General features: G+C 37.6%; 2 protein-coding genes across 3 annotated transcripts in view; one reads left to right on the top strand and one right to left on the bottom strand.

Moving 5' to 3' along the window:
• Positions 1 to 1,429: 1,429 nt before the first annotated feature.
• Positions 1,430 to 21,287, bottom strand: cers6 (ceramide synthase 6). The gene is made up of 11 exons (XM_020644138.3): positions 20,965 to 21,287; positions 19,769 to 19,874; positions 19,531 to 19,661; positions 12,337 to 12,394; positions 8,816 to 8,866; positions 8,636 to 8,728; positions 5,531 to 5,659; positions 5,121 to 5,227; positions 3,563 to 3,719; positions 3,362 to 3,385; positions 1,430 to 2,324 (listed from the first exon to the last, which is right to left on the bottom strand). Exons 1-11 carry the CDS (start codon positions 21,132 to 21,134, stop codon positions 2,163 to 2,165), a joined length of 1,188 nt encoding a protein of 395 aa, XP_020499794.1. The 5' UTR covers positions 21,135 to 21,287; the 3' UTR covers positions 1,430 to 2,162.
• The window catches only part of stk39 (serine threonine kinase 39), a 26,075-nt gene continuing 19,570 nt past the window's right edge, over positions 21,259 to 27,763 (top strand). Inside the window, exons 1-7 of one of the 2 annotated variants that reach the window (XM_065962057.1) lie at positions 21,259 to 21,398; positions 23,090 to 23,235; positions 24,820 to 24,932; positions 25,169 to 25,277; positions 26,210 to 26,348; positions 27,101 to 27,156; positions 27,505 to 27,614. In XM_065962057.1, coding sequence (XP_065818129.1) covers positions 23,130 to 23,235; positions 24,820 to 24,932; positions 25,169 to 25,277; positions 26,210 to 26,348; positions 27,101 to 27,156; positions 27,505 to 27,614 — 633 coding nt within the window. In that variant the 5' untranslated portion in view covers positions 21,259 to 21,398; positions 23,090 to 23,129. Of the gene's footprint in view, positions 21,399 to 22,915; positions 23,236 to 24,819; positions 24,933 to 25,168; positions 25,278 to 26,209; positions 26,349 to 27,100; positions 27,157 to 27,504; positions 27,615 to 27,763 lie in introns of those variants that run through there. The other variant, XM_020644136.3, reaches the window with a different exon arrangement.

Here is a 27,763-nt window from a genome sequence, read left to right as displayed (position 1 = left end):
CAGATATCCACACATGACACATTTATATTTTTAGTTAAACCAGAGAGCAATGTGCTTGCTAACTCTCCAAAGTATCAAGTAAAGTATCAGCTCACTGTTGTCAAACTCTTAATGAGAGAAAAGCTGTTTGCATGTATTTTTTTAATCAAAATAAATACATCATTCTGACATGCTAGTTCAAGGAGAGATGATAAAAATATTCAAGCATTGCAAGCATAAGGGAATACTAATTTATTCTACATAAACTGCAAGAAACATATAAAACATGTCCAAAGAAATATAAGAGCTAGCCTGATCGGCTTATCAGGCAGCAATTACTTGCTTACCTAGTTGCTGCTAAGCTCTTTATGAACTCAGTGATTTGTTTCCACACTTTTCTTACTGTCACATGCTGGTTCCCAACAGGAGTAACAACATGAAAAACGTTATACACTCTCTAGTCTCTATCAAAAATGAACACAGATTTGTTTTTGTTAACAACCAAGGAGCTACCAAGAACATCATTCAAAAATGTATTAACCTGTGACAGTTTTATATGTTTTACAGAAATGTAAAACAGCACAAGCTTCAATATTTTTAGAACTACACTTAAAACATGGCTCAAGGCAAACAAATAGTATGATCACTGATGTAAACGTTTGTATAATCCTTGGAGAAGAGAATGTAATGTAGTTTTGTAATATGTGTTTTTTATGTGATATACTGTTTGTGAAGTTTTTAGTTGTATGTAATGGAAGTGTTTTAGATCATCCTGAGACTACAGATTTAAATTAGCTATAAAGCTAGCTTTGGCTGAACAGTTAAGCATGGTCCCTATCAAATAAACTAATAAGATAAACTACTAAACACAAAACAAATCCCATGAAGTGTTGCAAAGTTACAGTATGTGGCAATTTTTTTCTGTGGTTCTGTCCCTATGAGTGAGCTTTAATAGGTAAATTTATATGTTAAAGTTGCTTGTATCATTTTAAAACTTTTATATGATCAGAAGCATTCCCATAAAGATACATCTATTTTATGAGGAAATCCAGGACCAATAGAAACGGATATAAAAGGTTTCACCTAAAAGAACAAAAGGGCAGAATATAACAAGAAATTACAATCGGAAAACTTACCATTGCTCTGTGTTTGGAGAAAGGTTCCAACCTAATCCAAGTGTTATACGCTGAAAAGGCCATACACAAGTATAACACATCCACAGAATAATTCATAATGTTTCTTTCAGAATCAATTTTTTAGGCCAAATTGGTTTCTTAATTACAATTATGAGTCATTACCATGGCATGTTTATTAGCATTTAATGACTGATTATGTCACTTAAATAAAGCAAGACATTTGTGCAATCTTCATGTTTTTATTGAATAATTCAAACTCATGTCCGCCTTGTAAGAGGACAAATTACCTTTTAATGAAATGCCTTCCAGAAATGTACCAGAATACTTAACAAAATGCTTTAATGGGGAATACAGCATGAAGCTGATATCTGATGCACACACATAATACTGTTGTTGACATCTCATATACAGTTTGAGTGGAGAATTAATTTAAAAATGTGAGTAAACTTTGCACATTTTGGCATTTCTTTGGGGGTGTAGCATAAAAGTAAACCCAGGTCTTCAGCATTTAGCTAATACTCGTCATCATGGTGTGTGGAAAGACAAAAAAGGCGGTGTTGTTGTTGATGATGATGATGATGATGATGATTTTATCTTAAACCCTGACATCAAAGTAGAATCAACTACCATCTGCAAACACAAATCGATAAAAATAAATAACATAAAATGACAAACAGAAGAAAAAACTCACCCCCAGTATGCCAGACTACTGTATGTTAAAGTAGCATGCTTACACCATAAAATGAAACGCTTTCATTCATTGGCTGAAACAGAGTGGGTTGTACCAATAAGAGTGCTTTGATTATTCACTGAGTGCAGTTTGATGCAAATATATAGATGAAGAGAATAAATTGCGCAAGGAAATTAGTAAAGAATGAAACTGAAAAAAACTGCATTCACCCAAATCTCAAGAACTTCCAGTAGCAGACAGGTGATGTTCATGTCAAAACACACACACTCACACACACACACGCGCGCACACACACACACACTCAGTATGATGGATGGTTTCTTTAGCATGGCTCCAGTGTTGTGATATACGTTCAGTCAGTGTTCTTCGGGATACAGGGCTCCTGTTAGGTAACCGTTAGTCCCGTGATTTTTGTTGGTCCCATTGGTGGTGCTGCTGCTGTGATGTTTCTGATTGGGCGGAGGGTTGTCGTCCTCGTCGGAGCTGGACTCTATGTCACTGCGGTCGTCTTTAGACACCTGCGGAAGTGAGAGGAATGGTTGGAGATTACATTTTTCTCATAAAAATTCTTATCTGTGTCATTGTCTGTGGCAGCCATGCGTGGCGGTTCTACAAAATGGGCTTCTGCGTGTCGATCCAGGTGGTGTTCTGCACAATCAATATAACAACATGCAAACTGGAAATATGGATAACTCTGAACACAACATTATTTGGCTCCTGCAAATGATTATGTCCATTATTGTTTCATCTTGCAATTAATTTGTCTTTATTATAAATGCTAATCGCAAATCCACAAAAACGCAGAGATTCAACAATATCAGTCAATCAGTACCAAATCCTGAGGTTTTAAAATAGTGAATCACTGAACTGTTTGTATGTACAACTGATCATTCACATACACAACATTGTTGGAACTCATTTCTTTAGGCTAAATTCCACATCTTGTGTTTTTTAAATGTCCCACACAAGAGCAACATATGCAAATTAGCTGCTGGCTAACTCCAGTGCAATTCCTCAACATGTGGAGTGTAGAGTCATCCATCATATAAAAACAGTGTTTCAGATTTACAAATAAATTCCCCAAGGAACTAGAGGAATACTGATTAAAGGCAGCACTCAACGATGATACCTCAGTTGTAAACATGACCTATGCTAGCAGCTCTGTGACTATGTTAGTGCATATTGTGGCTTGGGCTTTATGCTAATATTAGCATAGCCACAACCACAATGAAAATGTCAAAAGGATGATGTCGGGCAAATATATTGTTGAACAAATCATCACCATGATTCAAAATGTAAGCATACTGTTAATTGCTTATTAGCACTCCTATTAATACTATTTGGTCACTAAGCGGTATGTAATCCAAATTCACATTTTGACCTGATAATGTTGTGGGTTAAAGGTCAAAGGATCTCTTAAGTGATCAAGATTTATACTCAGGGGGACATAAACTATAATGATTTTTCACTCATAGGAACAAATGTCTAATCAAGACTCACACTAAACAAACACAAAGTTATATATGGACTTAGATTCCCCTTTGAGACTACTCACATGTAACGGATTCCACTTTCCCACCTTGGTGGTTGCAGGTTAGGGAAGAAAATTGGAAGGGAAAATTAAAAAGTAAATTGAAAACATTACACAGCACTTATTTATGTCATATCAGCAGAAAGTCATATAATGCAAGCCCAGCTATTACTGGCAGGATATTTTCAGAGAGACGTTAAAGAGGAGCAGAGTGTGGTGACTCACTTTTCCTCTGGAGATGGCTCGGCATGCTGTCTTCACTATGAGGTAGGACCAGAAGGAGTGAAGAAGCTGCAGCAGGATCAAAAGCAGGTTGAAGACCCACCAGGACGGGTAGGGCCCAACAATCTCCCAACTCTCAAACAAGGTTGTATTTAAAATCCTTGAGTAGAAAGAAAGGAGGAGGGAGATCATGAGAAAGGCAATTTTCTTTGAAAAATAAATAGATAAATAAAAACAGTAAAAGCCCACTGTCTTAAAGGGGCAGTGACACATACACAGAGAAGCAGGTACAAAAAAACCCCCAAAAGACAGAGAAAAGAAACGAGGTGGATCAGGTCCAACTCTTTGTCCTTTAATGATATGTTTGTAGCACAAACACAAGATTGTTTCTTGAATACAGTCTTTTGTTTATAGTTTAATTTATGTAAAGCTATAAATCTCACTGTCATTAAAATTGCTGACAGAGAAGAGGCAAAGCTAGATTTACATTGAAAAAATGTCAAGGATCAGTGTTAAATTTAACCCTGAGCCAATTCTTGCAAATGTCTGTCTGTGAATCATCCTCCAGATACTGAAGCCATGGCAACAGCTTTACAGTTATGACAGCTATACAATGTTTGTGGTGGGGGCTGAGATGTAATGCAGGATCATTGTATTACAGCGTGGAAACAAAAAGCAGACAACTTTGTGGTCTCTAAATGCTGCACAGATAAATGTAAAATCGGTTTGTATTTAAAAGACACTTCCTTTAAAGTAGCACTGGTTATATGAGACAATAAACTTGAGTCTGGATGCCCAGAAATAGATTTTTTTTTGGCTGACTCAGAGGATGGTATCTAAAAGAAGAGCAGACAACTGCAGCTACCTGACTTGGAAACTAAACCATGTCTCCCTTCACTGGGGAAAGGTGTGATAACACTGCTTATGATGAGTATACGTGGCACACGTTCTAGTGCACAGGACTAGAATTGATTTGTGGTTACTGCAAATATCATCAGAACGGCCCACTATAATTGGCATTCACCAGCCACTGCAATTTGACTTTTAAATGTCTTTGTAAAACAAAGCTGCAAGAAATGAAATATTTAAACCTGGTGCAGCCTTTAGGATGGATTGGCAACAACTCGAAAAGCTGAATGAAAGCAACTTAATTAAAAATGGAAAACAAAACATGATAAAGCATTCTTATGAGGAAAAAACCTCATAGATGTTTCAACAATCATCTTTCAATTATAAAAGTGATAACCATAATTATCTGTGTTTTCATGTGTTCGTCAGTCTTTGAGAGGTTAAAGCTGCTGTATCCATAGTAACTATTACTTAGCAACACAATTCAGATATGTCACTGAACTTCTAACTGAGAAATAAATAAAAAAGAACAGAAATCTTCATGATGCTGATACTCTCAGTGAATGGTCTGCCAAAATCAGATTCTAGAATTTCCTGGACAGTTTTTTTTTTGTACGGTACTGTATGCAAACGAAAAGCTACCACTACCTCCGTGAAGCCAGCCTTTAATGTTATGCAAAGTATGGTGCAAAGAGAAGAGCATAAGACTCACCAGATAGGGTAAAATCCCAGCCTGGAACTTATGAAGAGAATTGCAAACATTGCAAAAAGGAGGTTGCACAGTATCTGACATTTGGCATAGTTGGCCATTTTGGCAGCCTGTGAAGAAAGCAGTAAAATAGTCAATCTTGTAAACAAACACTCTTTAACATTTAAAAGACTATTTTCTTGTATTGTTAAGGGTATAACTTGTATGTTTAATCAATCAATCAAGAAATCTGTATTCCTAATCATAAAGGGTAAGAACTATTTCTTTATTATACATTCTGACAGGAACACAAAATGATCACATTAAGACTGCAGTTTCATTTGAATAATAATGTATGGCTCAGCATGTACTCCACCCACACACTCAACCATCTCTGCTTCCGTACATCCATCGGCAGCCTTTAATTTTCTCACCTCTATCAGCACGTCAGCTGCATCATGGAGACACATGACCAGGGTCCCCACTCGTGCCATATTGTTCACGTAGGAAAAGGTGATGAGAGAGATGGTCGCCACGTGGTGCAGGAACATGAGCAGGAAATCCTGGAGGACACAGTTTCCAAGGAAACATGAAAAAACTAAAGTACAGTCAGAACTGCTCTGTGGCTGTTTGAGTCAATGCATTAAGCATGAACTCAGTGCATCTAGTACAGTAAAGACATGTGATCAAGTGAAGGGGCATGCCTGCTGTGTGCACATTTTAATGATTTGTGCGTTAGTGGTGATGCAAAACAATTAGTTTTAACGTTTACCTCATCTGACTTACATGAACTGAATCTTGGTGTTTGCGAAACTAGAACAGGAAGCAGTGCATGTTTGAGTTGTCTTGACCTTGAAGTGTCCTTCGTCTGAGTTAGAATCCGCATGTCATTATTGCGTGTGTCTCTCAAAAACAAACTATCTATTTTGGTCGGCCATGTTCGTCATGTGACAGTGTGATTTTTTGCACAGCTATTGAAAAGATATAAAAAAGTTGTGACAAGACAATGAGTAACCACTGGGTAAACAAACAAACTTTGCACGAACGCTCTCAGTGTCCGAGTAGTCATGACCACTCTGTGCTGCTGAAATTGTGCGGTTGAAAAAATGTTTAAATCTCCTTGTACATGTTTTTGTTATTGATGAGTTCTCATGTGATTCTGTTCTTGTTTCAAACTGCGCAGTTGGCCATTTCAAAATAAGTTTGAAAACCTTGGTTTGGGAAAGATTTTCTTTTCTTTTCACTTCCACAAAACAAACAGTACCTAATGCCATCTACCTAAACTACTAGTTCAAGTGCTGCATTGAAAATGTTAGTTTAGCACAAGTATGGAAAAGTGTCCTTAAGGTATCCAGAAAAACTGTCCCTTTAACTCTTGTTCTGAAAAATATACTGTTTTTTAAGATCAGACGCAGTATTCTAGGTGGTTTTAATAAAAGTTGGTCAGGATTTAACTACTTTTTAATGATTCTCCTGGGTAGATTATTTTGTGATTTAATTATATGTCTGTGGTATTCTGTGGCCATACAAAGCAAAGCATATTAAGATAATAATTAATGTTCAACAACCTCCTGACTACTATCAATATGCAGTAATGAGGGTAAACTCTTATTTATGGCCTATTAGTTATATTGTCATCTAAAATAAGGTAATAATAAGCGCTCAATAATGCCAGTATGCTAATAAGCAGCCAGTATGTTACTAATAAGCAAGCAACTAGTTCATGGTGAATATTGTGTTATTAGTGCAGTTTCAGCAGATGGTTGTTCATCATGAGTCTTGTTTTGCCAAATTTTTTGCCTCTTACATATTATACACATTATATATATTCTTTGCTTCTGTAACTTTGCTAAATGTTGCTAAGTGCTACGTTCATGATAAATTAACATTGGGTCTTTGTGATACAGCAATAAGTAAGGTCTTTTACCTGCTCTTTTGTAACATAACAGTGAGTTAGGTCTTTTACCTGTTTTTTGTTTTGTAAAGATTATTTTAGTTATGAATTGGCAATATACAAATAAAGATTGATTGATTGTAAAATGAAACGATATCTTGTTACTGTACATTGCCTTAAAAGTACAAAATTCCACTCTGAACTGTAGTGGACTACACGTTTAAAGTAGCATAGAATACAAAAGTATTAAAGTAAAGTACAAATTTGAACTCAGGTTCTGTACTTGTGGATGCTCTTAGTTATATTTCATAGATTAAAAATGTGCAAGAATCTCTAATGTATCACTTGAAATCAAAACTCAGCAGAAAAGAGAATCACCTAAGTATGAGCCCTAAGCTTTGGAAAGTCCAGAAGTGATTAAGAGCTTAGACATGTTGCATGGGGAAAGCATTCCTTAAGTAAATCTACTGTTGTGTTTCAGCTCAAAGCAGCCAGAACCAGTCCAAAGAAGTGACAGAAAGAGGAGGAGGAGGAGAATGAGGAGTAATGGAGTAGTGATGCAAGAAACACAGAATGAAAGCAGGCAAAGAGTGTGCGGGGAGAACATACTGGAATTGGCAGGGGATGCAGAGGACCTCCTCAGTGTAGTGCTGTGCATGAAAAAACTGAAAGGAGAAACAAAAAACAGACAACATGCCAACAGTCAACAAAGAGATGACAGAGTGAAGGCATACACAGCATGGCATTATGGGAGGCTGCTGTGAGTGTATTGTGTGGTGGAGAAGGGAGAGGGGAGAGCTGGGGATGGGCTGGAGACAGGAGTGAGGTCATGGCTGAAAAGCATGCGGATGAATTCAAAATCAACCAAAAGTGTAGCAAATTTGAAGACCAAAAACAAAGCAAAGAAAAGGGGGTTGAAGCTGGCCCGGTAAGAATGTTTGCTGTTACTGAACCTCAGTTCATACAAATAACGAGCAAATTGGACATTTTAAACTTCATACAAAGTGATTCTGGTTTGTAATGATGAAAGTGAAAAGTGATGGTAATGAGCTGCAGCACCTTGAAGACAGTAGAGTAGACTGTTTAATTAGAAGGAATGGATATCAGTGACTCATAAATATTCCCTGACAAGTTTTTCCGCTGTTTATTTTGAATAAAAAAATTAATAAATAAATAAAAAGGGACCCAAAATAACTGGGCCTAGGCTTCAGTCTGTGATTATATTAAGTATCAATAATAAAAATAAGACAGATATTAAAAAGGACGTTACTTTTCTGGATATGTTCCAAAACAAAAACCTAGTTAAGTAAATCTGGTGAAAAAGAACTTTGATGGTAAATTCAACATCTAAAACTTCATAAAAATTTAAATCAATTCTTTTTTTTAAACCTGTAAACTTTTTTTCGTTACAAACATCAGAGAGTTTCCACTAAGATGGAAAGCAAATGTTCAGAGACAAAACATTGCTGAGTCATTGCGACAATAAAAAAAGAGATAAAAAAACAGATGGACAGTCAGCCAAAGTTAATGATATTTTCTCTCTGACAGTATTATTTTCAGTGTCGTAAACAAATCCAAATGGTTTTGCCTGAGTGTAGTTTTAACAAACACTCCTGTCATTGTAGATGGATGAAGTATTTCTTACCTTCCTCCTGATGTCTGTGAATTGGGAAAAGAGCAGGGACAGGTAGAAAGACAGTTCCAGTATGTAGTAATAATGGATGTCCACAGTCAGCGGCTGCATGGACACAAAAAAAAGAAACAAAGTTAAAATGATTGTTTTGGTTTCATGTTCATTGAGTGTGTGTGAGAACAAGACTTGTACCTGGTAAGGATAGTTGTACCAGCACTCTTTAGTGTTCCAAAGCCATGGAGTCTGCAGGAAATGGAAAGAGCAAGTTCAAAATCAAAGGTTTTCAACCCATAGGAAACAAAACAGTGTGACTGAGAGACCAGGTTTACTGTGAAAACTCAGTCTAGACATGAGTCTGACGTTTTATTATCTGAAAAAGTTTCATACATGTTATTTAATAGAAAAATGTAATAAAGATAAGACATTTACACTAATGGGCATAAAGCCTTTCAATAAAAACCGAGAAAAAGCAGGCTCAGTTAACGTCAAAATCACTGCAGTGCTCCGCTGTTCCCACACACGCAGCTGAAGTTCAATTCAACATTTCCTTGTCATCTAAGGTCTGAAACATGAATATCAATGTGACCAATCTAAGATGAACGATTCTCTTAATGGATTCTGAATGCAATAAAAGCGCTTTCTAAAACACTGAATGAATATTATAAGAGACATTGTTACGAGGGCATACTTTCACATGAAATGGAACCAAAGGGGGTTTTATCGTCATGTTGAGTGATGATATAATGGCATCAGGCTGATGAGTGGGACGGTGACTGTGAAACATAAGAATGTGAAACGAGCAAAGAATAGTGACCCATCACAGTAACTAAGTAAGAGTTTAAGTCTCCTGCACTCCTTCTCCAGACCTGCTGCTCTATTAATAAACCCCACAGAGACCAGAGCCTGCAGCCAGGACTGCCAAGGAATGAACTATTTTCACAATCTGCTTTCTCATGCAACTTGGTTATTATTATTAATACTATTGTTTTTTTTTGATAATTGATTCACTTGTTTCTATTTCTTTTACTGCTCTTACCTTCTTATTGCTGTTATCTTTTTCTTTGCTTTTAGCTCTTTTAGTTTCTTACATCTTTTTAAATCTTTGGTCCTCTTGGTCTCAGCTCGTGTTGTTGGGTTCTTTGTGTTGCCTGGGTGCCTTATGGTTCTTATAATGATCAGGTTATGGGGCAGCAGTAGCTCAGTCTGTAGGGACTTGGGTTGGGAAGCAGATGGTCACTGGTTCAAGTCCCAGTGCAGACCAAGTTTGGTAGCTGGAGAGGTGCTAGATTACCTGCCCTTGAGCAAGGCACCAAACCCAACCATCAGCTCACAAGCACCCACTGTGGGCAGCTCCATCACTCTGACATCTCTCCATTAGTGCATGTCCATATGGTGCTGTTTGTGTGCATGTATGTATATACCTCAGTCTATGTGTGTTGCATGAATACAGAGTGTAAAAACTGAAATAATAAAGTAAATCTTTATATATGTCTGTTGGGCATCGTGCAATATGGGTTATTTTCTGTTGAATTGTATTCATTTATTTTTAGTATTTAGCATTTGTTTGTTCTTGCTGTTGTTTATGTTCTTCTGTGTTTGGTTTAGTTTGTTCATGTTTTTGCTGTTTGTCAAAACACTTAAACCTGTGTTTTTAAAAGGTGCTACATAAATAAAGTTATTATTATTATTATTATATTATATATTATTATTCTTAGCATCTTGTGAGATTTTTTCTACTCTGCTATCTCAGTCAGTGCTCTGTTGGTTATATAAATTAAATAATGTTTGAAGAATACTTTATTAACTTATTTCAGCCACATACTTCAGTAAAATAGAAAATCAGAGCATCATTTCAAAACTTTCACAACACCGGCTTATCAAGCAAGTCATGCCCTTTGACTAAAGTGTTGTTGGGATTTCAAACTTTCCTGACAAAAGGAGCAGCTTTTACTAAGATCATTGAAATATTCAAATGACCTTCCTGCCCTGATCTTTGCACGGAGTGCGCACATTGTGATAAAAGTTTTCTCAAGCCGAGTTTAAATCGGAGCATTATTTGAGAGGTAAAGTTGTCAATTCATATGCAAGGCCAAATGGTGAATGAACTGAATATGTTTTCTTGCTTACAGTGTTTAACCTGTTCAAGCCCAGCTGTGTTTGGAAGGAGTAGTGGTTTGTACTTTTGAATTCAGGGCTTTTCACTGTGTAGTACAGAAGGCCGTTCTTGTCCCTTTTAAATGTAAAATTTGTAGAAACTTTCGGAACACTACCTCGCTCATCGATGTCCATTCTTCATTAATGACCAATCAAAATAAAGAAGGGGGCGATTTCCATCAAAAACAATGGTGCAGGAGAAGCTAATCCCTTTCTTCACAAAGTTGAGCTCTTTATTAGAGGGTACTATCGCCAGGGCTGCGGCTACGCCAAGACAGAATTCATCTCCATTGTTTTTCATTTCTTAAATAAAGGAAATATTAATCATACAGAGTTATTTAAAACACCCCCCTTTGACTTGCATTGTAAACACGTGGTTGACCTTTTATCCTCTTTTATCTCATTGAATAGTGTATGTAACCCTGATTATGTCCAATGTGTGGCGCTGCTGTACATTTGTACAATTATCATTGTCTTAAAACTGTGGAAAATACCGGGATTGACTCTGCGCTGAACAGCTCCTCAGAAACCTCACAGAATAAGAGCAAACGTCCGGGTAAAAAGAACAAATCTTTTCACATATCATTTATAGACCCTCTAACAATCATATTTTAGTTGAAGGAAATAAATTTGACAATAAAATATATATCTACGATTCCTCAGAAAACATGGTTGACCGCTCGGTTGAGTTACCAGTCTACACAAACGGCCTGGCTCAAGTCACTAATTTCTTATTTTGTTCACCTTTTCGAACCATTGCTACTCATACTTCCAGCACATGAAAGAACCCCATTAGTGGACACAGACCATAAGCATTCTGAAGCAGGGATCACATTACCCCAGATGTAAAGTTTCATGTAAAGTTCACAAAGTAGCTGTTTATGGGGAGCAACAGTCATCTGAGCTGTCAAGTAACTTTTAAAAAGAGGATTCTACATTAAATAACACGGCTAACACTGACTTCCAGAAGCGGATGTTCATGATTATGAAAAAATGAAAAGATGATATGACAGATAAAGCATGATTCATTTCCCTCTACGGTCTCCTTCCGGTGGTTAAATTTTGTCATATAGGCTTCTCCACATGCTCAAAAACATTCTGTGCCCTGCTGCCCCACCAAAACAGCTGGTGCCCCTTTTTGTTTTCTCCCCTCTCGTGTTTTAGACAGCCTGATTCCCCACTGCTGAGCACCACATACTTTGTTTAAAATGTATCGCATAATTAATGGAAAGCATTATTTAGCATGGGGATGCCTTTTTATTTGTCTGCCTCTCTCCCTTTCCTTTAAAGCTCCTTGTAAGATCCATTATTGATGAAGACATTTTGTACTATGCTCTACAACAATCCTGCTTTTATAAATGTAGTCTCTTTGCACCAGAACATTCATTTGACTGGCCGGTCTCATGACTAGGCTCCAGCATATTCAGAAAACCACAGGATTTTAATGCTAGACATGCTGTGGAAAATAGATTCAGACCACAGTGACTCATACAAACTTCCATTCATACTAGCAGCCCCAACATGAGACTGATGTCCATTTGTGTTCCAGCAAAACGTACCTTTTTAAGGAAGCGTACTCCATATGTGAATATGTATAGATAGAATGTAAATCTCCACCTGAAAGAAATAAAAGAAGGTTAATTTGAAAATATAAGACATTTTAGGAAACAAAGCTTTTATTACTTCTGTAATCGAAACTTTAGGTAATCGGACATAACCTTGACAAAATCTACAATTAACAGAGGGGGTGTTAAGTACACTGTGTGTGTAAGTGTGTGTGTGTGTGGGGGGGGATCTATACCTTGCAACTGTCAGTGTGAAAGACAGCAGCCCTTAGCTGTGCTTTGCATATGCAATTATTTCTATCAAGCCTTTTTTATCTCTCTCACTTCTGCTTTATCTCAAGGCTATGTGATTAAAATATTTGAGTAATGAGACGGTAAGAAAAACAAGACAGAACAAAGAATTCTAATCTGCTGAAAGCAAATAGAGAGTTCTGCATCATACCCCAGTCTTAATGAATGCAACTTTGTCTATACAGCCCCTTTTATAAGTTCACTGTGTCACACTGTATGGGTGTTAAAGCTGTTATCAGAAAAGTTAAGTTTGTGTAAGGTCCTCGAGAGAGAGTGATGATGAGGTCTGAGCTTAAAGGGAAAGAAGGAACTGCCTTAGCTGACATTTCAGTGATCAAAGCTTTGCTGAGTAGGGAGATGTGCATTTATATACCCAACTCATAACCATCAGCAACTGGGAGGAAGGATTTAGGATTGGCCAACTAGCAAGCCTCCTTTCAGCCAAACTCTGGAAGTTGCATCAGACAAAACTGTTGGAGTAAAAGGTCATTTATCTGCAGGGCTAGAACAAGAGACCCCCTGCTGTGGGTTATTAAGTTGTCACAACATTTCACACATTTGAAACCAATAAGAGTATTCTTTGTCCCGTGGAGCATGTATTAGAAGAGATGTGAGCGACTGAAAACAGTGTGATACACGAGAAAGTAAACCAAACATACAAAAAAATGAAACAGCTTGATTTCTGTCATATGGAAGAAAATGAAACATTAAATTATTGACTATTATTGGCGTAAAAAGCGCTATAGCATCATGTGAAGCAAGTTTTTGCAAAAAGGTTGCCCTGTGTCTTTGTTCCAGCTGACCTGAAGTCAAATATGACACCAACAAAAGAAAAGAGTATAAATCACTGATAACTGAGCTAAGTCGCTTCATGTAAATGTTGAAGACAGTCATTAACACTTTCATGAACAAAGGAACATTACTTTCATGGTAACACATGGCCTGTGGAAGCCGTCATTTACCGCCTTTTGTGTTTGATCATAGTATTGTAAGAGCAAATGAAATAGATGAGTCTACCTGGCACACAAAGACTGTTGCATGGCAACTGGTTCATCAAGCCTGCAGGAGTCTTTTTCAAGTGCCGTTGAATCGCTGCTATATATGTACAATCACAATGACTCACGACTGCTTGTGAATAGTTTCTTTATTCCTAAGTCAGGCACAGATGGGTTTTTGTATGAGTTACCTTGTTTTTCATGCATGCAAGGTTGATAATAAATGTGGTACAAGCTAAAATGTTATAAATTGAATTATCATTGAGTTGCTGTTTATTTGCTACACATGACAGCAGCCATTACGCTTAATCCTAATTAGTGCTGGGTAGTAATAATTGATTCATAGAATTCCATTTTCCATGATGAACGTGTCCTTACGATTATATGACACAAAAAACAAAGCACAAGTAACATTGTTACATTAGATAAGGAACCCTAACCCCCTAACCCTATAGGCCATAAGGCCATGTTTCAAACTCTCACACACACACTACTTTACTCTCTTGCACATTGAACTACAACCCCATTTCCTTAAATATTGGGACGTTGTGTAAACAGAATGATACCTCGTCGACCCCACATGGGACAAGCCGGTTTAGATAATGGATGGATAATATCATTAAAAGATTCTGAGAATCTGTAGAAATCTCTGTAAGCAGGGGTCAAGGTCAAAAAACTTTTATTGGGTGTCTGTGATGTTTAGGCCCTCAGACAGCCCTGAATTAAAAACGTGATTCTGTATTGGACATCATTGCTGAGGGACTTTTCCATTAAAGTCTTTATATGTGATTTTTCACACTTAAATGTAATATAAATCAAGTATATCCTCTGAAAATAACTCTGTGAGTCATGACTGTCTACAATGAGTGTAACACCCGAGTCCCACTGTCTGTGATGTTTTCAGAGTTTTCAGAGTCCTATCTTCAGTTTGTTTACATCGCCGGGACGGCCGGCCGGCTGACTCCTCCCCTCGTGTATAAAAGTTGTTTAATTGAGTGACTAGAGAAAAGAAGAATAACATACTGTACTCACTGCTTAACTGTGTTTCTAGATCACGCTCATTTCAGGTAAATTTACATGCAGTGTGAAGATACGAGCATAATAAAGATCGCTAGCATTAGCATGCTAACACAACAATGCAGCGCAAGTTGTTTTGGTTTCATGCTGGTGCTCAAGGGCGACATCTGCTGGATCAAAAAATCACATATAAAGCCTTAAATCATTGTCTGTGAACACCATTCATCACTACATTCACAAATACTATCTGAAATTGTAACTTGCAGAGAGCAAACTGTAGATAAACCAGAGCCCGAAACCTTGCTGCCAGCACTGGGTCACACTGAGGCAAAGTGGAAAACTGTCCTGAGTTCTGATGATTCAATATGTTAAATTATATTTGGAAATTCTTGATGGTACAAGATATATATAGACAACTTCTATTTCAGTGAAGGCCTTGCTTATTTCAGCAAGACAACGCCAAACCACATTCTTCATGTGTTACAACAGTATGACTTTGCAATAAAAGGGTCCAGATGGTAATCGGGCCTTCCTGCAGCCCTGACCTGTCACCCATTGAAAAAGTTTGAGCATTATGAAGCATAAATAAGACAAAGGTGACACTGGACTGTTGAACAGCTGAAATCCTTAAACCTAAGAATGTTAATAGACTCCACTTTCAGAATGAAATAAATTGGTCTGCTCAGTTACTAACCATGCCAAGTGCTGTTCAAAGAAAACGTGGGGCAACAGAGCGGTAAAAATGACCCTGTCCCAATCACATGTCAGCATCAAATTCAAATTGAACACGTCATTTTCCAAAGACAAAATGTATCAGTTTGAACATTTGAGATGTTTTCTTTGTGTTTTTTTTTTCAATTAAGTATGATATTTGAATGTAATCACATTCTGTTTTGTTAACATTTGACACATCATCCCAACTTTTCAGGAAATGGGGTTGTCGTTGTTCTTGTATGTAAGTATAGCAGTGTGTGTGAGTGTGTATGACTGTGTCTGCATCACTCGTTATGAATATGGTCTAAACAGCCTCTCATCATTCACATTAGCTTGATTATACACGAGTGAATCATTCATGATTCATATCTAATGAGACAGGGTTTTTAACTGTTACAGATCCACAATTAAATCAAATGCATCTGTTTAGACAAACCATAGCCCCCGGGGAGAGAATGAATCGTAGGAGGGCAACTTTGATTTGATCAAAAACTCAGTAATGAGGCTGTCTTTATTCTGAGAGTCACACCTAGCTTTGGGGAAAATATTAAAAAAGAAGGTCACGCTGGCCCATTTAATTCCACTCTGTCACTTCTCCAGGTGGGGAGTGCGAGCACCAGCTGGCTGTGACTGTTTGCATTGAGATGGCTCAACATAATAATGAGTCATAAAGCTCCAGCTTTGATCCAAATTCTGTTGTGTGAAAGCCTTGATAAATTCCCTGTATGCTGTTAAAACAGGAGTAACACCTCTATGGCTCTTCAGGTTGTAATAGCGGTCCCTTCCACCGTTGTGAATTTGTCTCATCTGGTTTGATAACTAGATTGCTAAATGAAATGGCTTGGTAACAACCAGTTATTTTACACATTTCATAAAGCTTAACTGTATTTATCCATCCTCTCATAAGAACAGATATAAATGTTTCATCTCACAGCTATCCTGTTAGCATATGCTGAGCACAACCATGCTCATTATTGATAGTGTGGGGTCAGCTGAGCGGCAGCAAGGGAGTTGTGTTGATTGAAAGGTATGAAAATCATACACCTACAGATTTCTTACAGGAAGATATATAACAGTAATCAGGGTATCTGTAGTCTCACTTGGTATTAATAGAATGTTTCAATTGAGCTAAAAATGACTCTTTTACAGTTTAAGATCATGCATTGATTTGTGATACGAATATAAAGATGAAATAACAAATTAACAAAAGACAGCATTAGAGTGTTCATTGTCCTTAAAAAGTGAATTTTCATGTTTTTTTACATGAAGTGTAATTGTAATGACCATACTGTACCTCAAATTATGTCAACAAATTCAAAAGAAAATATGGGGAAATAATGTTTTCTGTTTAGAGTAGAAAAGTGAAAACTTTCATGTCAGTACAATAAATATGTAGATACTGCAAAAAAAAAGGTTAACCTCTCAAATCTGTATAATGTGCCTTTTATAATCTTCACTCAAGTCAAATGTAAAAACAGGAAATGATGTTTGTGATCAGTTTTGTGGTAGACTATATCTTGATGTGGCACAGTGACTCCCTGAAGTCTAAGCCACTTGCATGGCATGAAACTAAAATAAATAGTCCAGGCTACAGTGAGTTATACTGTGTTAAGCTGCTGGAGGCTACATTTTGTGTTTTTTTTTTTTACCAGGGCTCGCCTTCTCCTTGTCAAGTCTTTGTGTTATGCTACTGTAACCAGCTAATAATGGTGGCAGCATAGACTGTATAAAAACCATTTAGCCTAAAGTCAGGGGGAAGTGGCTTCATATTGACCTTATAGATAAGAGTACTTTTGATCTTCCCATGCAACTCTTGGCGAGAGAGAGAGAGAATAAGTGTACATCCAAAGATTTATTACCATCATATAAGGTTTAAATAATATTGCGAAATATATTTTTTAACTAAGAATAAAGACCATTTAAACCATTTTAACCGTACTCATCATGTTAACTAAGACAGATCATAATACACAGTAACTATAGCTTGTAAGATGAGACAGACATAGCTCTCTCTCTGTGTTAGTGTGGATTGTATTCACTATGATCATTTCTTTATTCTCACTAAAGGCAGAGAGGAAACTGGACAGTGGGAAATGAGATCAGACAACAGAAGCTATTGAGGACATCAAAGCGTGCTCCCTAACCACTGCTGAGAGGAAGGACTCTCTGGTGAAACTACACACAGAAATGTCTCATCCTAATTTGTCTTTTCAGTCTCATAATGAGTCTATAAAAATACATCTTGTATTATTTTTTTCTCAACACAAATTAATTTCTACCACTCTGATTAAAATAGTGATAACCGATCGTTTGCCATTGATTATTGCTGTGAGTGTGAAAAACCTTTATAAGAAATATGTTGAAGATTTCATTCTCTACTTTAAAAAAAAAAAAATCAATTACAGATCCTAGAGGTTTCTTACTGAGGAAATGAACACTCAAACTTGATTTTCTTTGCAGCATGTTTTAGAAAAAACTGAAGCAAATACAATAGCTGGTAAACAAACTGCATGCAGTCTTCATTATTTTCAGACTAAATGTGTCTGCAACATACTCCCTGTATGCATAATGAAAAGAATAGACAACAGATCAGCCGTCCTGACAATGAGGAGACAAAGAATGCTATCAGTCTGCAACAGCTGTGCATGAGGGCCTAATTAGAGCACAATGGCTGCTGGAAGGACCGAAGCCGGCCCATTTGGAGAATTGCACCGTAAGCAACTGAGACAGACAACCTGGCCAAACTGTTGCAAAGCCCAGTGTTGTCTGCAGTCGATTTTTGCTGCATGCAGATAACAGCTTTGGAATAGTTAAAACAGAAAAAAAAGACAGCTTTACTGAAAATCTTTTACATTTTTACATTTCAGCATGAACTAAGTCCCTTCTTGTGTTCAAAAATAATTTTTCCTTTTCAGTTTCCTCTCTAAAGGTTGTAATAGGAGTCCGCTGGTCTAATCGTCCAGCAGTGTTGTCCTGAGTGAAGAGCAGCCTCGGGCGCATCAGACTATGTGAGGCTTCCTGTGTCTCAAACTGCCAGATTGGCTCCACTGGTGTCAGACATGACTCTGCTCTGACAGCCACGCTCGCTTGTTGGCCTTTAACATCGCACTGCTAAGTAACTACAATCCCCCTGATGGCAAACGCTCCTCTGCAAGTTGAGCCAGTTCTCTATTACAGTCTTGAGTGGGTTTGTTGTGTTCGCACCAGATCTCATTGACTATCAGAACACAGCAGCACTCATGTTGCAGCGTTTATAAGACATGTAAGATATGAAGAGCAGCAGTTAACCAAACATGAAGGAGCATCAGAGTGACCTGCACTTTGAACTGAAAGATTATATAGATTTATTTGTAAGTTAATGGAAAATAAAAGATTTGACCAATACTGTAATTGGTGATATTTGGATGATTAATTGATCATTTCAGTCATTTTTCAGAAACATTTGGGAGTTCTAGTTTTTTAAACTTGATTGTTTTCTTCTTTGTATTTTTGCATTAATTAACATTATAAACTAAATGTAGTGCAACATATTTGTATTTGTAGAGATTAGCTTTTTGACATGATGTCGGCAGGGTTCTCAAGACAGTAGCCTCTGATAATTGTACTTTAAGTTTTGAAGCATTAGTTTGCACATGTTCTCTATTTATGGACATTTCTGAATCTAAATGATAAAAAATGAATCCAAATTTTTACAGCACATAAATCAATGATGACTATGTTTTCTATTATAGCTTTTAAAAAATACCTTTCACATTACTTCCACCATGCACCCATACAGTAAGTATACCTGTTTATCTAGTTGTGTGCTTTTAAGCAGCCATATAGTTTTGCTTTGTATATGGAAATGAAGTTGCAGAAACACAATAGTTGCTCTGATGAAGTTTTCAATCACTGTGAACATCAAACCTGCTTTTACTACTGTCACAGGTGTGTTATTGATGAGTGGTAAAGTAGCTCACCCTACTTAAATCACCCAACACTAGCAATAATGAAATACTCCAAATAACAATAAAGTAGTTAGGATCCCTGTGATTAATAACCTTCCTCTGGCAAGTTAAAAAGCATGTCTTTGTTCTTTCACCATTTTAAATGTTATTCAAAGCAGAGGGAAATGACCCGCAGCAGAGTTAGGTGTGCTGTGTGGTGAGGTGTTGTAGGCGTTTTGACTTACATGCTTTCACAGAATCGGGCAAGGGTGCTTGGCTTCTCCTGGTTTCGGCGTTGTCTGAACCAGCGCTGGATGGTCCTCACGTCCCAGTCCAGCTGCTTGGACAGGCCCTCCAACCTCTTCTCATCCGGGTGCTGGAATGATTAAAAAATAAACACTCTAAATGTTGGAAGCAGCTGTCATTGTGGAAGAAACGTCACGAGATGAAACATTGAAAATAAGAGACAAACGCATGCAGCACCTTAGTAATAGCAGTGAAAACCTTCTCCAGGATAGCGTTGGGTTGTGCTTTCTGTGGCCCGCTGGCTTGGATCTTCAGGCCCATGGCACATGGTCTGGCAATAAACCTGGAATTTTAAAGATCATGAAACACTTTTACATCATTACAGACACATTATCTCTGAGGAGAATTCAAAGTTCATATTAAGGGTCTTGGGCACTAGCCATTCAAACACCAGAAGGAACATTTAGTCCTTGCAGGTGCTCGGTAACAGATCTCTTTACCTGGAAATGTGCAGCTGCTTTTTTTAAAAAATGTTCTTGTTCTATTACAACATGACAATGTTATGATCACTAGTGGTACTTCAGATGCCATCTTGAGTCATTTAGATTTTTAGTTAAAAGAATTAAAAAAGGATATGGAAATGTTAGCACAAGTGATATATTCAGGCTGATGTTCATTTGACACATGACATTTGGCATTGTACCACTTCACAGTCATGGTTTCTTGATAAAATGTAACAAATATTTTCCCATTTAATATTGAATATTCTCGCAAGCAGTGATGGGGTTATGTGCTAATAACTACCCAATTTAATAAGTAATGATGTCAATAAAACTACATGAATAAATTCATGCAACAATATATTCCTTACAACACATGGGCTACATGGCTGTTTATCTTACTTTTCAGATTATCCCCACTATAAATTATTATTTATTTAAAAGTACAAACACTGAAAATGACTACTGTCCAGTGGGCAGTTTTAAGGCCTCACTCATTCCTACCTAAAGAGATTTATGACACACAGCATATTCATTTTAGATCATCAGGGGTCTGTGCTTTACTCTTTCTTGATGGTTGATCAAAAACATGCACACATCAGCAACATTAACATCAACATTCATATAATAACTGGAGCAGTACAGTTAAAACAAAAGAAGCTTGTTTAAGCAGAGTTTGATCTTAGATAAGTGTAGCTGGCTCTGGGCAGGTATGGCAACTTGTCTGCAATGTGAGAGCACTGACAGATGCAGACAGAGAGGCAGTGCTGCAGGCCTGCAGAGAGAAGGATGATCAACCCCGGTGATTTGTGGGCTAACCCGATAAGATGCCATTGTTTAGGTAACAGGCTGGCGTGCTGCATCACTCAGTCACAGGAACACTTCATCGACATAACAAAACCGTATCACAGCCACCTGGATCATTGCACCCACCTTTCGAAAACCAGCCGGATCATAAAGATGCAGAATGCTAAAGGACACGCTAGATAGAGATCCTCGGCTTGCGGGAACGTAGCCTCATCTGTGTTTTTTAAGTCTGCCCAGGTTACATTATGGGGGAGCCAGAACCTCTCGTTCCAAAACCACGCCAGAATACCGGCCATCTCCCTGCAGCAGGCACTGAGACCGGGTCGGAAGAGAAATCAATGTCCCTGCTGTATCCCGGAGGTCTCTCAAAGGCGATCTGAGCCTGCAGACTCGGCTGATGATGAGATATCCGTGCGAAATCTCCGTCCGTCCGTTTCCCCTCGGCTCTTCCAGTGTAGGGAAGTAGACTCAATCAGCTCCTCTGCGACTGATTGGTGCGTTGAAATGTCATGCAATACAGTCAGTGCACGTTATACCGGCGATACCACGGCGTAACCAAGGTAAACCACTTTATGCATCCCACCTTAACACCAGCATTTAAACAAACACTTTATGGTTTCTTCATTTAAGGGTTTTTTTCTTTGTTTATGTCGTTTGCCCTGCATATCTCTTGCTGTTATTTTGGATGTTTTTTTTTTGTTTTTTTTTTTGACAATAACCTGCTTTCAATTGAGGCGTCACGTTTACTGTATGATTTCTGCCAAACTCAAATGAAAAATGTTAAAAAAGTGATATTTAAGTGCAGTTTATATGTAAACACGTAAGCAACTGGCTTCTGTACCTCATGCCTGGTTAACTGCGCCCCCTACTGACAGCTTAGATTACATCAGTGAACGTAAACCTGACCTTATAACACATTTCATACATTAATGATGACGTTACAAAGTGTTCTCATTTTTCACTTCTGAATACCAAATCGTTTCTCATCCTACTGTTTAATTTAATAGCTTTTGGATTTCTTTAATTATTATTTTATGTTTATGGTGTATGCCTTTTATAATAAAAAATACAATGAAACATACATTAAAACCAGTAGCCTATTATAATAGTTAAACTCAATATTTTAGTTAAACTCAATATTTTCCTATATTTCGGCTATAGGCTTTCAGGATTTCAGTAGGCTATCGAAGTTGAAACATAACCCTAACCCTAACCCTACATTTCATATAGTACCTACTCAACAAAAAAGGACACAACTATAATTATTATATTTAATTATAGGAAATGCGTATTGTTGTATTTAGCATATCAATAAATCATTATAAAAAGGGTGAACATTTCCAGCCACAGAACAGTATCTTCTCCATCCACATCAACCAAGATCATTCCAACATCTTCGGCCGATTGTTCTTATACTGACTGACCGATTGCCAATTATTTAAAAACTCATTTGTGGTTAGCTTAAGTCTTTCAGGTCTAATTAAAAATAATTTTGCGTGTCAAACTGCAGCTTGTCAGTGTTGAACAAAGGTGACTAGACAATATAATGAACTCATGGCGCCCTCTAGTGGCCAGTGTTAACGTCACTCTCAGTTGTGACTGCATGTGACACAAACGTGTTCCTGTCTTACACAAAGCAGCTGCCAGGCCGTTTTACAAGATAATGTTTTTTAAAAAAACACATCACACAGAGTATTATTAAACAGTGTAAGCCTATAGTGAAATAATAATAATAAGTGAATAACAGGAGTAGAGCCGGTGGTGACACTTTACACTGTTTACATTATTCTATATTCTATATTTTGTATATTCATATAATTATTTTTTAAATTTTACATTATATTCTATTTTAGTGTAATTTTGTGTATTAGTAATTTGAATGTTTTTTGCATGGCCTTGCGGAACAGTCTTTACATTTCACTGCACATCTGTATGAGCATGTGACAAATACAAATCTTGAATCTTGAATCTTGAATCTTGAATCTTGAATCTTGAATCTTGGTAGTCATATGAAATGATTGATTTAAACTGATGTCTTCCTGTGTACATGAAGCCTCGTGTTGTAAAGCATGTTACTGGAATGGTAGTGAGTGCGCATGAGTGCGGTCCGTTATTTTCCGGGTTGTGCTCATCGCTAGTTGCTCTGCCACAGCCGCCAGCTGACACTTGTACTGAGGAGGAGGAGGAGGAGGTCAGATTTGACTGTCTGCCTCTCTCCCTCACGTCGTGTCTGTCTGTCTGTCCGCTTCAGAGAGGCTGCTGACTAGCGCAGAATCATCATCATCATCATCATGGCGGATCAAGGCGAATCTCCGGCTCCAGTCCACCATCCGCAACCAGCGCTGACAACCAGCTGGCCAATTACCAGGGAGTCGTACGAGCTGCAGGAAGTCATAGGTTAGTACCCGGAGATGTGATGGACGCTATATTGTCATGAAAAGGCATGCCGCGGAGGGTTACCATCTCTGAATGACGATGAGGGCCTACCGGCATTTTCATATTCTGGAGCCTACCTCCAGCAATGTTTTGCAATGCGGATGTCAATAAGCACATTGAAGGAAACTACCGTTTTGTGTCTCTAAACGCAGGTTACTACACGGGGTTGAAAATGTCACTTTCTCTTGGAGTCTTCTTCACTAGTTATTAGAGAGTAACTACTACTATGAGTTTATGTCCAGTTTAATAGCCATTAATACAATCACAGATGTAAAGTTCAGTTATCTGTGTTGGCATGTAAACAAAGTTAAATAGCCTCTCAAAGTGACCAATCATTAAAATACAACATGCATTTAACATTATGATAATACAGAAACTATCAATATTTCTAATAATATGATAAAACAATAAAGTCAATATGCCTTAAAACTATATCATCACTAAAACTGTGAGTTAACAAAAAGTGAGACTGAACTTCTAGCTATAACAAACTTATTGCAACTGACTAATATTTGAGTCATTTGGTCTGCAAAGTAAGAAAAAGGGGCCGCACACTTTTGTGAAACTATAAAATAATGTTATAAAATCAAAGTAATATTTAAAAAATGTGCCTTTAATGTCTGCCAGCAGTCTTAAACACAGATGTTCAGTTTATGATAGGCTGTCAGTGCTGCCATTTCTATTTTTAATTAAAGATCTCAAAGGTTCATCTATGTGGGTTGCAGACACTGAGCTGACACATGCTCACTCACAAGGTGTTGTTTTAAACCTTTAGTGAAAAAACAATTTACTGAATGTAGCTTATAATCATGATTTACCCAGTATGTTTTTGTTCACTAGAGAGAACTGTAGATACACCTGTTGTAAACTTAAGGACTAACCATTTGAAACACATTACTTTCCTGCTGTAATTTTACTTTTATGGACTGGGGAAAACTTTAGTGCTGTCATGAATCATTCAAAGTGAGAAAAATGAAAACAATGAAAATCTCAAATGAACATAACAGAGAGCCAGAGGAAGTTTTTGTAAATATTTTTGGCCTGTGCATGTACTGTGCAGATGAGCTCACAGGTCATATCACCAATGATAAGAACTAGCACCACAGCTGTTTGCTGCTGACTGTGATGAATAAGGGAGACCCCCCTCTCTGTTCTCTTAATCAAATGGTGAGCAGTCACATCTCTTGCGTTTTCTCTTTTGCCTTATCTGCTGCTAGCAGTTGGCGGGCAGTATGCTGTGTGTCACAGCTTGTAGGTGTCAACAACTACACCAGCATGGCTTGATTTGTAATGAGACAAGTAAACAACCCATCACGTTGGAGAAAAAAAAAAGGTTGTAGTCAAAGTCAGTTTATTTTATTGTGTTCAGTCTAATGTCTCAGTCGGCAGACACAGAGGATGAAAATCAAAACAAAGAAAAAACTGTGAAGCAGATGCATACCATGACCCCACAGAGAGATTTATTTTTTATTTTTTTGTTAGCTATGTGTGTCCCTCTTTACTCCCCTGCACTTTGTGATTTCTCTGTTGTGTCTGTGATTCCAGGTAGCGGGGCCACAGCTGTGGTACAGGCAGCCCTCTGTACCCCCAGACAGGAGCGCGTTGCCATAAAGAGAATAAACCTGGAAAAGTGCCAGACCAGCATGGATGAGCTTTTGGTGAGTACATAAAATATGGGCTTATTTTTCTCAGTGGATAGAGGTATTTTGTAGCAGTCTCTGAAGCTGTACTACTACCTCCCCCCCCATCCATATTATCATTCATAATTCATCATACTTAACGGTTTGTAACAATAAATGTTTTACAGTTTCTTTTAGATGTAAAAAAGAAAACGATTCAACATTAAATTAGACTTTTTTCACATGGTATCTTCTCTTTTTCACCCTTTCAATAGAAAGAAATCCAAGCAATGAGCCAGTGCTACCATCCCAATGTTGTCACCTACTACACCTCCTTTGTAGTGAAGGATGAACTTTGGTTAGTTATGAAGCTTCTGAGTGGAGGTGAGCTTCAGCTTTCTTTCTTCATGGAGACACATCCTACATGCTCAGGCCTCAAAATACATGAATGCTCTGTGAATGTGATGATGCTGTTTTTATTTCCCGTTGCTTTAATCTGTTGATTACTAGGTAAGATTTACCTCTGTTTTAAATCACTTGTACTGTATATATATATAAAAAAAATAAAAATAATCGGGGTGCTGATGGAGTCACGGTTAGATCATGCTCCATGCATGGAGGCTATAGGCCTCCGATCGGGCAGCCTGAGTCAGTAAGCTTAAGTTTGAGTTAAAATACCTGATGACACCAATTCTTAATCACCCCACGCATTGTTTTCTGTGTTATATGTTCTGTAAAAAGTGTGTTCATGGAAAGATATGGCGGGGAAATCACATACACAAATGATTTAAGACAGAACTGTATGGACCAGGATAATATATATTAGTCAACCTCTACACTGGATAAACTGTTATTGACTACATTAATGCAACCATTATATTAACATGTAAATACAAATATGACAAAAATGATACATTTCAACCACAATGTGAATTTTTCACTTTCAAAACATCAGATCATGAGCCTCAGAACCATTAACCTCGGCCCAGTCTTTAAAGCTGGCTTTATTACAGTTTTATAGAGCCAGTAGAAAACGATTTGTTACATGTCACAGTAAGTAACCCGTTTGCTCTGATGATGTCCCTTTGCACATCCTTTATGGCTGTTTTCACAGAGCTACAGCCTTATTATGTATTTCTCCTGCACATTGAACTGTTTTAAAGATAACAAGCAATTAACACACACTGAACGGATTTTCTGCCAGTCATTGATATTAATGATGTAATAAGTGTCTGCAGTGTTTTTGGGGGGGATTCTAATTAAAATGTGAAAAATGAACTGAAGGACTTAATGGTTATTTTGCTGTGTATTTTTAGGCTCTATGCTGGATATAATAAAGCACACAAACAAAGAGGAGGACAAGAATCGATCGCTAGATGAGCCTATAATTGCTACTATACTAAAAGAAGTCCTAGAGGGCCTGGACTACCTGCACAGAAATGGACAGATTCACAGGTAATCAAGCAATTTGACTTTTTCATTTTTATTTTTATAAGTTTTGCTGTTTGTATTATAGTTGTTTCATTGCTTAGTTAATAATAATAATAATAATAATAATGATAGACTTTATTTGGCATGGACATCACAGATACATTGGATGAACCAGATGCATTGTTTAAGTGCTCGTTCTCAACACCGGTCCACAGGAGGCTTTTGAAAGGAAAACAATTAAGATAGGGAGAAAAGTGAGAAAACAGAGAAAACAATAAGGAGAGAATAAATAAATAGACATAAACTGTAGAGCAAAGGCAGCATGATCAAACAATAAACCAGTCAGAAGCTATTCATGTGAGCACTGTTTTGATTTTAGCCATTGTTTGAGTCCTCTGTTAAAAGCATTCCTGTTGCTCTCTAATTTTATGCCAGTGGGCAGAGAGCTCCAAAGTTTTGCCCCCTTTGCAAACTCCAGTTAAAAGAGTTGAGGAACTCGTTAGCAAACCTAGCAGCAACTTTCAAAAGGTGCATTGGTGATGTGATTATTAGATGCTCTGCACACGAGAGTTAAAAATGTTATGTCATTTTATTCACAAGCAGTGTAGTTGATGTGTTCTGGGTTTCAAGGTCAGTGAAAGGCGGGCTTACATTTCAGTCCCCTCTGGGCAGAGTGCCAGATGGTGGTGGTCTATTTGACCCGTTTTCATGGACAGAATCAATGCTGCCCCACATGACTTTGTAGTGTGACTGTGTTTGTGATTTGTTGACCTCAGGGATGTGAAAGCTGGAAACATACTTCTTGGAGAAGATGGATCTGTTCAGATTGCAGGTGGGTTGGAAAACTACTGTTGTACACTTTCACACACTTTTTTTTATTTGATTGATTTAAACTGAAAGCTTGAATGCCTGAACGTTGAAAAGGATTGTGCTTGTTCATTAAGAAGGCAATGAATAAATAGAGCATTGTGTTCTAATCCTAAACTGAATAATCTGAGACAGATCATATGTCTGGAGTTGTGAAGTAGAAATCTTAATATAGTAAAATAATCACATCTCAGCATTATATCTGATATTGACTAAAACCTCCCTCTTAGTCCGATATTAGTTTCCCCTCTGAGGGAGGGGCTTTATCACTGAACTTTGGATTCACTCAATTTAGATTTTTTTTTCTGTTCAGATTTTGGAGTTAGTGCATTTCTAGCCACAGGGGGCGACATGACGAGAAACAAAGTACGAAAAACCTTTGTGGGCACACCGTGCTGGATGGCGCCGGAGGTGATGGAACAAGTGAGTCATTTTCTTATTGTACAAAGAAGCAGCTGCAGGTGACACTTAGTTCATCTTATATTATATTCTAGATGTATCCGCCTGAGATAGCTTCTACTTCTGCCTAGTGGAAATCCTTTTCTTGATGTGATGCGATTAGCAGATTTATT

This window comes from Labrus bergylta, chromosome 13 (assembly GCF_963930695.1).
Source record: "Labrus bergylta chromosome 13, fLabBer1.1, whole genome shotgun sequence".
NCBI lineage: Eukaryota > Metazoa > Chordata > Actinopteri > Labriformes > Labridae > Labrus > Labrus bergylta.
The sequence above is the reverse complement of the archived record's forward strand: the minus strand, read 5'-3'. Positions and strand labels throughout refer to the sequence as shown.